Genomic DNA, 16,916 nt, shown 5'->3' with positions numbered 1-16,916 from the left:
GTGGGTGCATAATGCTTTTTACACCATAACTTCGCCATCTCTACAGATCCAGATTGGCATACTCAATTGCATTCCTGTGCATCAATTTCCAGTTTTGTTTAGCCTTATGAGCAGTAACAAACGTTTACTTTTTGTTTTTGAAACGTAATACTATGGGCCAGATTTATATAGGCAAAACATGTTCTGAGTACAAATGCAAAGTGCTAAATGTTGAGAAAATGTATTGGTTTCTATGGTGTATGCTCCTTATTTAACACTGTGCCCTAAAATACAACCTGTTTTGCCCTTGATAAATCTAGTCTTTGTTTTGGGTTATTGCAATTTCTCAAACCAGATAGTTTGTTGTCAATAGTCTAGTAACCTAGTGCCTATGCTGTAGTGTTTATTTCTGATTGAATGCATAAACAGTTTGTAAGATACAATTCTGGTGGGCATGTAATTTCTTAGATGGTTTTGAAAGAGAAACCGTGACAGACAAGCTGATACCGTGTAAATATGCAGTATTAGAAAGTAATCAACTTGTGAGTAGAGCTGCTGGTTTTAGCTTTACACTTGTTCCAGGACTCTTCCCTGTCAGCTGCTTAGGGATTAGGCAGAAGCTTGAGTAAATAAGTGTTTCATGGGTGTGAGTGTGCTTTGGGTTCATGTCCTTTTTATAGACCACCTGCTTTTCCTTGTGATAGGACAGATTCAAACATTTCAGTTTCCAATGTTTGTAAACAACTAAAATATTGGGATTTTTTTTTCTTGTTCTTTACTTCTCTTCTAAAAGATATACGTGTTCACTCTATTTCAACAGGCATATCTTGTCTTCAAACCCTGTACTGAAGAATAAGTAAAGCTGCTTGCCATTTTGTACCAAAGGGGCCAGTATATTAGATTGGAGTGCAACTATTAGCTTGTCATGAAATCTATACCAATTCGATAAACTGCAATATGGATGTAAAGTTTGGCTAATTAGAATAGGAGTGCATTGATTTTCCCATAATACATGTTTTCACCATTCTCCATCCACAGGGTGTGTGGGGGCAGAAGCAAGTTTGTGCTCAGGTGTGATTTCAGGGAGAACCTAAGCTTGTCTCGCACATAACTGCGTTTCTGATCAGATATAAGCAACCCCCTCTCTACAAGGAATAAAACATCAGTTTATAGCTTCAGCCTTTTTATATATTTTTGCCTGATCGTTGTTGTTCATGTAAACACATGGTCCATGAGTAGTGTTGTTCCCTCCCCCTCCCCAATTAAAGAACATTCAATACTGTATCCTATTTTACCGACTGCCAGTTTGTGGAAAATAAATGGCACAGCTGGATATGTTGACGTTTAATTGCAATGTGTCATAGTCTTTGGGCATGTATTTCATTTAGCTTGCCCTACATCCGACTGTAATAAAGGTGTTTGCGCTGTGAACACACCCTTCACTGTATGAAACACAAAAGTGTTTGAATCTTCTTAACTTCTGGAGCTTTATCTAGCTTTTTAAAAATGTCACATATTACATCTGATTGTGAAATGGTTTGACATAACAATGATCATGTGCCATGTTAAAGGAACACTGGGCATCTTTGATGTGGTTATGACGGCTGTTGTACCCTGGTGCCATCCTCATGTATGTTTTAGAATAATTTTGTTCTGTAGAACTAGACAATCTAAACATATATATTTTTTACTATAAATTTCTAGATTATAAAAAGAACACTCCCACCCCCTAATAATTTCACGTCTGAATGTGCCTGAATTTAGGTTGGCTGAATAATTTCTGCAAGTGTTCAGAAATTTGGAATACCTCTAGGTGATTTGGATAGATTTACAGTAGAAATATTTAGTTACTTGAGCTCTTTTGTTTACAACAAAGCAGAAGATAGTTTCTCATTAAATTTGTAACAAAGAAAGTAATATAAACGTTTTCAACTTTTAGTTTGAGATTGCTAAACACTTGCATTCTGTTTTAAATGTATTATTTGAGGAAATTCTTACCCATAAGTCAGTGTGTTTCCCTCTCATTAACAAGTTTGGTTAAAGGAGCTCTATAGTGTCAGGAACACAAATATATATTCCTGATCCTATAGTATTAAAAACACCATCAAGCTCCCCTAAGTAAAGCAAAATCTTTCCTTTATTGCAGTCTGTTGCTGCTGACTCTGTCCCTGATCTGTCTGCTGACATCATAAGTGGTGATTTGAGCCAATCACCATGCTTTCCCATAGGAAAACATTGGATTAACCAAGACTGTCAGGGAAGCAGATCAGGGGCAGAGACCGCACAAGCCAAACACAACCATCATCAACATCTCATCACAAATTCATTGAATCAATGCATCTCTATAAGAGAAAGTTTAGTGTTTCCATGCAGAGGGTGGAGACACTGAATGGCAGTGCTGCAAAGCCCCAGTAAGCATCTCTCGTAGTCATATGAGGAAAGGCCAGTGGAGGTATCCCTAGGCTGTAATGTAAACATTACTTTTTCTCGGAAAAAGTGTTTACTGCAAAAAGTGATTCTACTCACCAGAACAAATGCATCTGGTGTCTATAGTCTGTTAATAATCAGCCTGTTTACTGTTGAATTAAAAGGTTACATTAATCACCATAAACACTTAAGGTTTTTGAAGTAATTCTGGTGCAGGTACCCTGTCAGTGCAGCATTTCTGCTAGAAGTGTTGCCAATTTAGAATGTATTTATTTTTTGTTTTCTTTTGGCCAGGTCGTAATACAATCTCTTGCTCCCCTTGCTGTGCAAGAATTAATGGGTTTAAAAAAATTCTTCCTTGCTAGGGAGTGCAAAGAGCTGTGTGAAGTTGGCACTCCATCTTTTTAAAACAAATTATACCATTTGTTTGTGCAGCAAAAAATTATATTTGTGCCAGTTTTCTTTCTGAGATATTGCTCATCACGTTCAATCAAACCCCTCCCACTTATTGAGATCAGTTTGGGGCTAATTCAATTTTCCACCCACTGTGTCATATACAGGCAGAGGTGCCAGGGAATCAGAGACCCCAAATTACCTTTCCAAATGCAAAACCCTCACACCACATACATCCCTGGGTAGCTTGTCCACTATTTAAAAAGCTGGAAATACTTTTTCACTGTTGCTCAGATTTTGAGGTGTTCTAGGAGCCACCAGAGAGGTGACGCCCCCAATTCCAGAGTATCCACAGATGCCTCCACACCTCGCTGGCGCCTTTCTCGAAGAGAATGAAAGGTTCACTGGATTGCGGTACAGTTTTGATCTAGAGAATAGTTCAGGGTATCAACTGGTTCCATCCCATGACACCATGCATTTAAATCTTAGCGATACTATAGTCACCAGAACAACTACAGCTTAATGTCCCTGCAGGCTTTTTAATGTAAACACTGCCTTTTCAGAGAAACACCAACTGAGATGGTCACTAAAGGGTGCTTCCTGGGTCAGTGCTGCATAGTGGCGTTTTGCCAGGTATGCGCAATAGCCTCCCGATGGGAAAGCATTGGATTGGCTAAGATTGGCAAATTTGATCTCTGCCACGGAGGCTGAAAAAAGGAAGTAAATTACCTGGACAGCTAACTGTTTTTTAACACTATAGTGTCAGGAATACAAGTTTGTGTTCCTGACATTATGCACTAGGGTTGCTATGAACTCCCTTGCTAGCACTTCTAGTTCTGATGCCGAGTTTGCTTTAAGTTCATTGGCTATGAGCATCAAATTAATTTATTGAGCTAAGCCCTACACCAGGGTTCGACAAACCCAGGTCGCCAGGACATTTGTCCTGATGCCTGGGATTTGTGACATGCAGGTGGGCAGGCAACTCGTGGAGAGCTCAGTAAGGCGGGCGGCTGATTGTGAAGGCAGGGAAGGAACTGTCATCTCCCTGCTCTGCTTCCTCGCGCGCCCTCCAGTGATGCAGAACCTGGAATATGACATCCCTCCGGCCCCTGCATCACTAAACGATGCTCTAGGGAGCAGAGCAACAGCCCCACTGGACCCCAGGGAAAGCTGAACCACTCCAGCTCTCCCATAGGTAGAACCTGTTTGAGGCTGGATGGACAGGTTTAAAATAAACCATTTGTGAATGTGTGTGTCTGTGTACCAAATCTGTCTGTTGGTCTGTGAGTGTTTGCTTAGGTGACATTTTACTCGCCCTTTTTTCCCAAGCAGTGCTCATGATGCCGCGGCTGGCCCCACCTCTACAGCTGAATCATCAGTCTTGACTATCTCTGCCAATCGAATGTTGGAGGAAATCATTGGGAGACTTACGCATGCACGGCAAAATGCCACGCTGCGCCAATCAACTTCTCTTAGCGATGCGTTGAATCCATGCATCCCTATGGGAACCTTTAATGTAGGTGCTGCACAGTGACCCAGGAAGTACCTCTAATGGCCATCTGAGTGACTGTCACTAGAGGTGTTACTAGGCAGCAATGTAAACACTGCCTTTTATCTGAAAAGACAGTGTTTACATTGAAAAGCGTGCAGGGACTGGATATAGACTTAAACTAGTAACATAGGCTGAAAAGAGACATGTGTCCATCAAGTTCAGCGTTCCTCATATTTGTTTTTTGCTGTTGATCCAAAAGAAGGCAAAAAAAAAAAACAGTTTGAAGCACTTCCGATTTTGCAACAAACTAGGAAAAATACTCTCTCTTCACCCCAGAATGGCAGTCAGATTAATCATTGGATCAAGAATCATTTACCCTACATTGAAAAATTATATCCTTGAATATTCTGTTGTTGTTTAAACATCTTTACGGACTCTGATAAAACCACTTCTTCAGGCAGAGAATTCCATATCCTACCATATCCTTATTGTTATGGTAAAAAAACACTTTCCTTTGCCTTAGACTAAAACTTCATTCTTCCAGTCTAAACGCATAACCTTATGTCGTATGCAAAATCCTGTTTGTGAATAGATTTCCACACAATGGTTTGTATTGGCCACGAATATATTTGTATAATGTTGTCATATCCCCTCTGAGGCAACGTTTTTCCTAAACTAAAAGAGGTTTAAATTTGTTCACCTTTCTTCATAGCTATAATGTTCTCTTCATTTTATTAATTTTGGAGCCCTCCTCTGCACGCTTTCTAGTGCCATAATATCCTCCTTTAGAACATGTGCCCAAAATTGCACAGCATATCCACATTTGGTCTTATCAGCAATTTATAAAGAGGCAAAATGATATTCTCATCCTTACCGGCCTTAGCCACTGCTGATTGATATTGCACATTGTTGCATAGTTTGTTGTCTATAACAATTCCCAAGTCCTTCTCGTTTGTGGCTATCTCTAATTTGCTTCCAAACTACATTAATTCATCTCTTGTATCATGTTTGCTTGCTGCACGTATGTAAGTCTATCATTTTGCTAAATTCCCATGTGCATTTATTTATTTTCTCAAAGGGATGCTGTAGGCACCCAGACCACATTGGCTATTTAAGTGGTCTGGGTGCACTGTCCCATTTGCACTTAGTGCTCCAATGTTAAACATTGCAGTTTCTCTCCCAGACATCCACTAGAGGGTTTCCTAAATTGAAACTGACCTTTGGTCTGGTATCTGACTCTGGACATCCTCACACTCTGCATGAGGGCATCAGCGCTAGATTTTCCCCATAGGGAAGCATTGATTAAATGCTTTCCTATGGCGAGGTCCAATGCGTGCGCGGGACGTCGGAGAAAGCGGAGTGTGACCCCGCGCCGACGGGCAAGGGAGCTAGGATCATGGTAAGTAAATAAATTGTTTTTAACTTTTTATTTACCTTGGGGTGTGCACGCTAGGGAGGGACGGACGGAGGGGAGGAACGATAGTGCCAGGAATACAGCTTTGTATTTCTGGGACTATAGTATCCTTTTAAGAAAATGGCACATGCACAAAATAACCTTGTAACTGTAAAATGTCCTGATGTTATCCCGCATTGGTTCAATGATTTAGAGACTGTGGGTTTATGAATAGAAAGTGTTGGAGAAGGGTACGGAAGCTCTTCGACTGATCTACTTGAACTTCTCTTAATGGTGGTGGATCATGGTATTTTTATTTTGTCACTTTGGGGGTTAGGCCTTGGCTATGATAATTAAAAACTGAATTGATGCTTAAAAGCTTGCAGTTAATTTCCCCTCCATTAACTATTATAGATGTCTAACTTTTATTTTGTTTTTCCTTTTCCATTTGCAAATGTCCTTTTTCTGTTTGGCGTCTATACACCTAATGTAACTTCCATTTATTCCTTGACATAAAAGTTTAGTCACGTTTATAACTACTGCACCAGTGTACATCAGTCAAATCAAGCACGAGGAGCTGGCTTACCTCAGTCAAAATCAAAAAAAGGACAGACACCTGGAGGAGCCCAGTTTGTAGGGCTGGAACTGTACAAACGACTAAAAGAATTCCTGAAGAATTACTTGACAAACCTCCTTAAGGTAAGCTCTTCTGTTAACCTTTGTCAGCAGGTTGCCAAGCACAAGCTTGTAAGGAAATTCAGATGTTTCTATGGATGAATTGGCAATCTAATTCAGAATATCAGTTCTAGAAACAGACGTATGGTATACAAAAGTAGTGACATGTACTAGTGCTTATTTTAACCCCTTAGTGACCAGACCATTTTTCAATGTTCTTACTGTTAAGGACCAGGGCTGTTTTTACATTTCTATGGTGTTTGTGTTTAGCTGTAATTTTCCTCTTACTCATTTACTGTACCCACACATATTATATACTGATTTTTCTCGCCATTAAATGGTCTTTCTAAAGATACTATTATTTTCATCATATCATATAATTTACTATAAAAACATTATAAAATGATTAAAAAAAAACACACCTTTTCTAACTTTGACCACCAAAATCTGTTGCGCATTTACAACCGCCAAAAAACACCGGTGCTAAATAGTTTCTAAATGTTGTCCTGAGTTTAAAAATACCCAATGTTAACATGTTCTGAGCTTTTTTTTTTTTCTGTGCAAGATATAGGGCTACAAGTAGGACATTGCTGTTTCAAAATATATATTTTTTTAAAATGCATTAATAGTGACATTGTAACACTGTTATCTGTCATAAATCTGAATCACACCTCACATGTACATAATTGTTTATGTAGACAACCCAGGGTATTCAGTATGGGGTATGTCCAGTCTTTTTTAGTAGCCACTTAGTCACAAACACTGGCCAAAGTTAGCATTTATATTTGTGTTAAAAATGCAAAAAACTATTATGAAAGCTACTTTTGGCCAGTGCCAAGTGGGCTACTTTTGCCAGTGTCAAGTGGCTACTAAAAATGACTGGACATACCCCATATTATATACCCTGGGTTTTCTTCTTTTGCAGATGGTATGCCATCATGGGGGTAATTCTCATTCCTGTGCTACCTTACGCTCTCAAAGGCAACAAAAACAATCTGACAAATTTCAATGTGAAGAAAAAATGAAAATCAAGCCTTATATTTGATCCTGTAACATTCAAAAACACTATAAAACCTGTACACGGGGGGTACTGTTTAAATTGGGGGAGACTTGGCTGAATACAAATATTAGTGTTTCAAAACAGTAAAACATATCACAGCAATATCATCAGTGAAAGTGCTGTGTGTGTGTGTGTGTGTGTGTGTGTGTGTGTGTGTGTGTGTGTGTGTGTGTGTAAAAAAGTCACTTTCACTGACAATATCACCACTGTGATGTTTTATATTATTTGTGTATTTATTGTATTATTTGAATATTTGTGTTCAGCGAAGTCTCCCGTGTAAAACAGTACCCGCCATTGTAACAGAGCTCCCTGTACCCCAGGCTAGGTACCTCTGCCAAGGACCGCTTCATAGCTGGAACAGGGTACGAACCACCGCACTTCTGTGCCCAGTCAACGTGGCTTGACTGGGGTCCTGGTACCGCCACCTCCTTCCTTGAGCCAAATCTGGGAGCTCTTACAAGGACTTTCCCAGTTGAATCGTGTGTGTGTGTATGTATGTATGTATATATATGTGTGTGTATATATGTATACATTGCTAAACACAAATACACACACCAGTCAAGCCATAAGGCTTGGTTTTCCCACAAAAATCTCACTTTAACAGTGCTTTCACTACCGCAAGGGATTCTGGGTAGGCGTATGCCAATAAGCTCAACCTCATGCTCATGAGTTGCATTAACAACGAAACAGCTGTCCATGAGTGGTTCACTTGCTTTGCTACTCTTGCTGAGTTGTGTATTACAGCTGTTGTATACTGCAGACACAAACTCCAAGGAATCCATGTATAAAGTGCAATTATGAGGCAAAAACGTGGTTTTGTTGAGCTCATTTGCATACGCCTGCCCAGAATCCCTTTCCGTAGTGAGAGCACTGTTAAAGTGAGATTTATGTGGGAAAACAAAGTCTTATGGCTTGATTGGTGTGTGTATTTGAGCGATCAAATGGCCTGTGGGGACATAATTTGACGAGGGGGGGGGACTGTCTGGGCTGTCGGTCTCCCCAGAACGATAGGAACGCCAATTGGCTGCGATCAGGTAAGTAATTAGGAATTGCCGAGGGGGGTCCACAGTCCTACAGTGTAGCGCTTAGTTACAGTTAACAAGTGAGATTAATGGGATACCTAAAATTCCTTTCAAAGGAGCGTCTTGTCATCAATAGAAATGGTACTCAAAAAAAAAAAGTATGCTAAATCATAGCTACATGTTCGTTCTTAGTGCCTTGCTCTTGACTGACCATGTTAAACAAGTGTTCTCTAGAAAACACTTCTCATGATACATAGTAATAGTGCTACTTTGCCTTGGTGAAAAAAAAAATGACATTAAGTCATAAACAAGCATTTCCAGCTATTACACAGTATTACAAATATTACAGCCATTGAGATGAAGTTGTATGGGTGCCGTGGCCCTGTACTTTTAGCTATGCAATGTCACATATTGCCTTTTAGTAGATACAACAATGTCTTCATTGCAGGGTTTGTATATAAAGAGCAGTTGATAGGAGCAGCACGGCAAAGTGCTGCGTATGCGTACTTGCCTTCCATTGCATTCCTGTCGAGAAGCATTTGATTGGCCAAGTTCATTAAGATTGATCTGTTGAGAGCAACACCAACATGCCCAGGATAAAAAAAAATATTAGAATTTTTAACTCTTCAAGAGAGGCTAAACATCTAAATAGTGAGGAGAACGCTAGTGTTAGGAATAGAAACATGTATTCCTTACACTATCATGTTCCTTTAACATCAAAAATGCGCAGCTAGTCATCTGCTCTAAATCGCATGCAAGTCTACACCAAGTACACATATCTTTAAATGGACACTATAGTCACCAGAACATCTACAGCTTATTGTATTTGTTCTGGTGAGTATAATCATTCCCTTCAGACATTTTGCAGTAAACGCTATTTTATTTATTTTTCTACAGAGAGAAGGCAGTGTTAACAGCCTAGGAATATACCTCCACTGGCCACTCCTCAGATGGGTACTAGGGGTGCTGCACAGTGTCTCCACCCTAAGCATGTAGACACTGAACTTTCCTCATAGAGATGCATTGATTGAGGAGATTCCAGGGCTGTGTTTGTCTTGTGCTAGATCTGATCCTGATCTGCCTTATTGATAGTCTCAGCCAATCCAATGTTTTCCGCTGGGAAAGCATTTGGATTGGCTCAGATCATAACTTCTGATGATGTCAGCCAAGCATGCAGATCAGGGGCAGAGCCAGCAGTAGCAGACTGAAATAAATGTAAGATTTTACTACATTTAGGGGGGCAAGATAGTGTTTTTAACACTATGGGGTCAGGAATACATGCATGTTAAAAAAAAAAAAAAAAAAATTACATTTATTTTTATTTTAAACCACTAAATACTAGAGCTGAATCATGTGGGCCTGGCAAATGTCTCAAAAGGGAATGTCTGTGGATAGAGCACCTGATGGTAGTACCCAGACCCATAGCTACATCCTTCAAGGTTTTTACTAATCCTTGAATCTCCTGAACAAATTTGTAATGCATCAATATGGAAAAATTTGCAGTACTTAAGTAAACCTTGCAAGTTGTGCTCTGTCTCTAGGGAAATTTAGCATTGAAGTCCACAGTCTTCCTCTAGTCTTCTCTTTGTATCTAATTCACAGGTGAAAAAAATATATTTTTCTATATTGCTATGCATGTGTATTTCTAGTTTATCGCTATATTAACGTGTGAAGCTTGAGCTCTTTAAACTTGCCGATATAAGAGATTTAACTAGTTCTAGTAGCAGAAGAGAGTACATAACTTGGAAAAAGTAGCAAAGTCTAGACTTTGTTTAATCGAAAGCGTGAATGTGTTGTAGATATTTGAATAGCTTTGCAGCAGATTTGATATAGAGTAATTTATGGTGTGAATTTAAAAGAAATATACATAATCTAACAGCCTGTATTTAGAAATGTCTTTGGGAGATTAAATGAGCCAGCTGCGTTATATGTTCCATTAAGTCTGTTTTTTTCTTTATATTTCTTGAGAATCCAAATGTTTTTGCTATTTTCAGGATGGAGAGGATTTAATGGATGAAAGTGTATTAAAATTTTACACCCAACAATGGGAAGATTATCGGTTTTCAAGCAAGGTTTTGAACGGTATCTGTGCATACCTCAATCGACACTGGGTTCGACGTGAGTGTGATGAAGGCAGAAAAGGAATATATGAAATTTACTCCGTAAGTCTTTGAGTGTTTCATGTATTATCACACAAGTTACTGAAATAAAGTTGTTTAATCTTGCTGACCACCCCTATAAAAAGTGGGTTTATTTATTTATTTAAATACAAATGTATATATATAACTTTAAAAGGAAAGTTGTTGTTTTTAAAGGGACCAGAACAACGTTAGTTTATTGTATTTGTTTTGGTGAGTATAATCATTCCCTCCAGGCTTTTTGCAATAAACACTGTGTTTTCAGAGAAATGTTTACATTAGAACCTAGGGATACCTCCAGTGGCCACTCCTCAGATGGCTGCTAGAGATGCTTCCTGGGGCAGTGCTGCACAATATCCAGCACTGACATTCCGTGTCTCCACCATCTGCATGAAGACACTGAACGTTCCTTGTAGAGATGCATTGAATCTAACTCAACTGTTAGAATCGAGAGGGAGACTTGGATTGAGAGGGAGACTTGGATTGAGAGGGAGACTTGGATTGAGAGGGAGACTTGGATTGAGAGGGAGACTTGGATTGAGAGGGAGACTTGGATTGAGAGGGAGACTTGGATTGAGAGGGAGACTTGGATTGAGAGGGAGACTTGGATTGAGAGGGAGACTTGGATTGAGAGGGAGACTTGGATTGAGAGGGAGACTTGGATTGAGAGGGAGACTTGGATTGAGAGGGAGACTTGGATTGAGAGGGAGACTTGGATTGAGAGGGAGACTTGGATTGAGAGGGAGACTTGGATTGAGAGGGAGACTTGGATTGAGAGGGAGACTTGGATTGAGAGGGAGACTTGGATTGAGAGGGAGACTTGGATTGAGAGGGAGACTTGGATTGAGAGGGAGACTTGGATTGAGAGGGAGACTTGGATTGAGAGGGAGACTTGGATTGAGAGGGAGACTTGGATTGAGAGGGAGACTTGGATTGAGAGGGAGACTTGGATTGAGAGGGAGACTTGGATTGAGAGGGAGACTTGGATTGAGAGGGAGACTTGGATTGAGAGGGAGACTTGGATTGAGAGGGAGACTTGGATTGAGAGGGAGACTTGGATTGAGAGGGAGACTTGGATTGAGAGGGAGACTTGGATTGAGAGGGAGACTTGGATTATGTGTGATGAGTCTGGCACCTGGGTGAGAGACATCTGGATGAAAAGGAGACCTGTGAGAGAGGGGCGCTTGTGTGAGATAGACATCTGGATGAGGAGACCTGTGAGAGAGGGGCGCTTGTGTGAGATAGACATCTGGATGAGGAGACCTGTGAGAGAGGGGCGCTTGTGTGAGATAGACATCTGGATGAGAAGGAGACCTGTGAGAGAGGGGCGCTTGTGTGAGACATCTGGATGAGAAGGAGACCTGTGAGAGAGGGGCGCTTGTGTGAGACATCTGGATGAGAAGGAGACCTGTGAGAGAGGGGCGCTTGTGTGAGACATCTGGATGAGAAGGAGACCTGTGAGAGAGGGGCGCTTGTGTGAGACATCTGGATGAGAAGGAGACCTGTGAGAGAGGGGCGCTTGTGTGAGACATCTGGATGAGAAGGAGACCTGTGAGAGAGGGGCGCTTGTGTGAGATAGACATCTGGATGAGAAGGAGACCTGTGAGAGAGGGGCGCTTGTGTGAGATAGACATCTGGATGAGAAGGAGACCTAGTGTTAGGTTTAAACGGCTCACTTGATTCAATGCATCTCTATGAGGAGATGCTAATTGGCGAGGGCTCTATTTGACTTGTGCTGGCTTTGCCCCTGATTTGCCTCCTTAACATTCTTAGCCAGTCCAATGCTTTAGTATGGGAAATATTGTGATTGGTTTTGAGCAACACCTCTGATGTCAGCCAAGCAGGTGGATCAGGGGCAGAGCAAGCAGCAGCAGCAGACTGGAGTAAAGGTAAGATTATACTATATTTAGTGGGTCAGAGGGGCTAGATGGTGTTTTTAACAATATATGGTCAGGAATACAGGTTTTTGTTCCTATAAGTGATCTTGGATCTTTAGCACACCTAATATACTATGATCACTCTTTTTCTCCTGGCAGCACACATTGTGATGTTTTCAGCTGTCATCAGGGTATGTCCCTTTGGTATTGCAAAGGTTATGCTACCAGTGTTACCAATCTGACTTCTATTGGGCAAAGAATGTACCTGGCGATAACACTGATGTGTTGGTCAAATCAGAGTCCTCTTTGGTAAGACAAGCACAGCTCCCATCTATGGGATACTTAAAATGGCAGTGCTTGAGGAGTAAACTTTGGAAATGTGCTGCTGGTGGGACAGTGTTACTTTTAGGCTTGGTATTTTTTTTTTCTTAGTCTGCCTTGCAGATGCTTGATAATACATTTTAACTTTTTTCTCTCTTTCCTCCTTCTCAGCTTGCATTAGTTACTTGGAGGGATTGTCTCTTCCGACCTTTGAATAAACAGGTGAATATTTAATTTATTATTCTCTAAATATATAGTAGTAGTAATTGAAGTAATTGTCCGTACATGTACTCTATTTCTCACAAAAAATTCACTAGAAGTGCAAAAAAGTGTGTTCATGAGTTTTGATAGTATACACATCCTCATGATTGGTTTAATTTATGTTTATGATGACAAGGTAATACAAGCTCGCTGGCTCTCTAATATCTAACAACTGAACTGTATTTTATATAAATCTTTACTTAAAACTGGAGACAAAGGTTATTTACTAAAAATACTCAGTCTCCATGGGTGAAGATCCCCCCCAATATAAAACATGTAAATGGAAGTCAAGTCTACCTTTAATTTTCTTTTTATGTAAAGTATATATGTAACGCTTATATTAAAATTAATGTGTGTGTGTGTGTGTATATACATTAAAGACTAAACTAATATTTTAGGATTTAATGTATGTCCAGGAAGTGTATCATGCAACATTAATTCACCATTCTAACCAAATGTATTTGTTGGCTACTTTTCAAAGGTGACAAATGCTGTGCTGAAGTTGATTGAAAAGGAGCGAAATGGAGAAACAATAAACACCAGACTTATCAGTGGGGTTGTACAGTCTTACGGTAAGGTTTCTTCTAGACCCTTTGACATAGTGTATCACGTTTCTTATATCACAATATCTGAAGAGAGGCATAGAAAAAAATTATATATGTTGTATACATATGTGTGTGTATATATTATAATAAAATATTTTGTGAGCTTCAGCAGGATGCAATGTATTGTCCACAGGTCTAAACAAATCTATAGAGCCAAGCAGAGCAGGCCTTTGCTTGCTTTTTATGTATAACGTTTGAATCACCTCCCCACCAGCAGCGTGTAAGGGATACTCTAGTTAGCCAAAATCTCCTTGTATAATCGCCACTCCGATAAGCTGTAGTAGTTATGGTGCTAAGAGTGTCTTTGTAAGAAACTATTTCCTCTGCTTGATTTTTCTCTGAGCATTTGGAGGTTCTGCATATTACTTTAAGGGGCAGATGTTTTTTCAAATCTAAACTACTTTAAAAGGTCCTGAGCTACTACTCTTGCCAGCAATTCATTGTAAAAAAAGAACTAGGGAAAAGTCCTTGATCTACAAATTTTTTTTTTTTTTTTTTTTTTTAAATCTTTCAAAGAACAGTGTTAAATCTTCATGAGGATCCCACAGTCTGCTCCAAAATGCTTATAGGAGAGGCTTTGGACAGATTCTATAGCCTACTCTGAACTCTATATTTATTCACCCAAGGCAGATGACTTAAGAAAAAGTTAATCTGAGCATTCCGAACTAGCAGACGATGGGCAAGGCGCATAAGAAAATAAATGCAAATTAAATATCCTGGTTTAATTTATAGCCAAATGCGAATGAATGTAATGGTAGTGGAGTGGAATCAATGCAGTAACCGTATCTCTTTATCTACAGTTGAGTTAGGCTTGAATGAAGACGATGCCTTTGCCAAAGGCCCGACGTTGACAGTTTACAAAGAGTCTTTTGAGTCTCAGTTTTTGGCTGACACAGAGAGATTTTACACAAGAGAGAGTACAGAGTTTCTACAGCAGAATCCAGTCACAGAGTATATGAAAAAGGTAAGCGTAACCTTAAGTCATAAAATTAAGGCTTACGGCATTGAATAGCTAGTTGAGTTTTTGTGTGTGTATGTATTTATATAATATATTCACAATCACCTTGCATACGGACACAATTGTGTTGGGTATACAGTTTTGTATTCCCAATGCTATAGAGTTCCTTTCATAACATTGTAATGTGCTGCAATATAATTTAGCACTGTATAATTGCCAAGAATAGTAAATGGAGAATTTACCTTTTTTGTGACCAGGCTTATTTAAGCCATCTGTGCCTGTTGTGTATAAAAAAGTCTACATGTGGACAGCACATAGTATCTGTCCCCCAAAGTTCACCGCATCGTCAAGTAATATACTGCCTGCCGTCAACCTAAATCAGGGGTCCTCAAACTACGGCCCGCTGGCCAGATCCGGAATGCCAGGGTCGTGAACCTGCCGCTGTCTTGCAAAAAGAAGACACAGCCTCTCCGCGCCTGGGCACTTGTCTAGGGGAACCATAGGAAAGTGTGGGAAACACAACAGGCATAAAGCAAAGGGTGTCCACTGGAGGAAAGGCGGCTGGAGGGCAGTCAGGGCACGCCTTTCATCCTGACACCTGGGTGAGAGGGAGATTTGGGTAGGATGGAGACTTGGATAATGGGTGATTAGTCGGACACCTAGGAGAGAGGGAGACCTGGGTGAGATGGACATCTGAATGAGGAGTCCTGTGAGAGAGGGGCACCTATGTGAGAGGGAGACCTAGTGTTAGGTGTAAACCAGCTCACTATGGATACCTTGAGCACTGGAGTATTTTGGTAGTTGGAAGAACTCTTTCAAAGAGGGGTTTTCATTTGGGTCTGCATCATGGTATATTCGGTTGGCACACAGACCGCCTATTACGAACAGAGAAGTTACAGCTACAGCTGTCATGGTCTAGTTTGGGCATGCCTATACCAGGTTTCAACTATGGAACTACAATTCCCGATAACCATCTGTCCGGCTCTGGCTAGCTACACATCAAGGGAAATGTAGTTCACTGAACACTCTGTTTGAACATCTTTAAGGACTCTGATAAAACCACTTCTTCAGGCAGAGAATTCACCATCCCTATTGCTCTTATAGTAAAAAAAACTTTCCTTTGCCTTAGACAAAATCTTCGTTCTTCCAGTCTAAATGCATAACTTTGTGTCACAAACCGGACTTTACATAGGACACGAGGTCATGCGTTTAGACTGGAAGAAAGAAGATTTTGTCTAATGCAAAGGAAAGGTTTGCAAAAGAACCATAATCGCCTTTTTATAGAGGAGATCTATAAACCGTTTGCCAAACTGTGAATGATTTGGAGTTGGGCTGGGCTAAACTAGCCAGTGTGACAACTGATGGTGCTCCTGGCATGGTGGGGTCTGTGAAATGAGTGGTTGCACACATTAACAAAGAGATGGACAAACACAACCATTCACATCCAATAGCCATACACTGCCTGATCCACCAACATTAAAATTGTTGATCCGATTTACCGAAAGGAATTGGCCGAATTGCAGAATTGTGACTCTCTGAAAGATTCATTCAATCAAGCAGCCCTACTAATTTCTATGCATCTCTCCCCTCTGAGACCTCTTAATCCCAGGAACCATGTACTCAAAAATTGCAACCATCTCTGGCAGCAGCTATGTCTGTGAACAGGCTTTTTCCCGAATGAAACATCTGAAATCTCCAACCAGATCCAGACTAGCTGATGAACACTTGCATTACTTGCTACAGCTAGCAGTGACAAATATGGAACCAGATATTGGCCAAAAGCAGGCCCATACTTCCCATTGAAATACTTATAAGTTTATGTAGATAAAAATCGTTCTTAATTTTAAATATTGTATTTTATTTTTAATTTTTTTGCACTACAAATAAAATATGTGCAGTGTGCATAGGAATTCGTTCATATTTTTTTCAAACTATAGTCCTGCCCCCAACTGTGTCTGAGGGACTGTGAACTTGCCTAGTGTTTGAGGACCCCTGACCTAAATTATAAGATCTTCTTCTTAAGAGTCAACTGTATGGAGTTACAAAGTCTTTTTCCTTTTGAGTTTAATGGGCTTCAAAATTTCAGGCTTCGTATGTAGACAGAGTTCATATTTGGACTCTCCTTCAGTATTCCACTCACACTTTTGAATGGTAGAGTCCTAAAAACCTATATTTGGAATAGTATTATTAGGCATAGAAGCCAGAACCCAAGGTGGACATACCTGCTTCGTGTTACCGATTCTTGTGAGTAGAGTTAATATTACATTACCTGATTATAGCGTAATGTAGCCAGTACAGGTTGTTTTTGGACTGAG

The 16,916-nt window shown here is 40.2% G+C and overlaps 1 protein-coding gene across 1 annotated transcript in view; it reads left to right on the top strand.

Annotated features, from left to right (window-relative positions):
• CUL1 (cullin 1) overlaps positions 1-16,916 on the top strand; it is a 51,234-nt gene that overhangs the window by 11,899 nt on the left and 22,419 nt on the right. The window contains exons 3-7 of the mRNA XM_063452114.1: positions 6,209-6,383; positions 10,436-10,603; positions 12,949-12,999; positions 13,520-13,610; positions 14,444-14,607. Of these exons, the coding sequence (XP_063308184.1) occupies positions 6,209-6,383; positions 10,436-10,603; positions 12,949-12,999; positions 13,520-13,610; positions 14,444-14,607 (649 nt within the window). The remainder of the gene's footprint in view (positions 1-6,208; positions 6,384-10,435; positions 10,604-12,948; positions 13,000-13,519; positions 13,611-14,443; positions 14,608-16,916) is intronic.

The sequence above is a fragment of the Pelobates fuscus genome, chromosome 4 (genome assembly GCF_036172605.1).
Source record: "Pelobates fuscus isolate aPelFus1 chromosome 4, aPelFus1.pri, whole genome shotgun sequence".
Lineage (NCBI taxonomy): Eukaryota > Metazoa > Chordata > Amphibia > Anura > Pelobatidae > Pelobates > Pelobates fuscus.
Note: the sequence above shows the minus strand (reverse complement) of the source record. Positions and strands in the feature narration are given on the sequence as shown.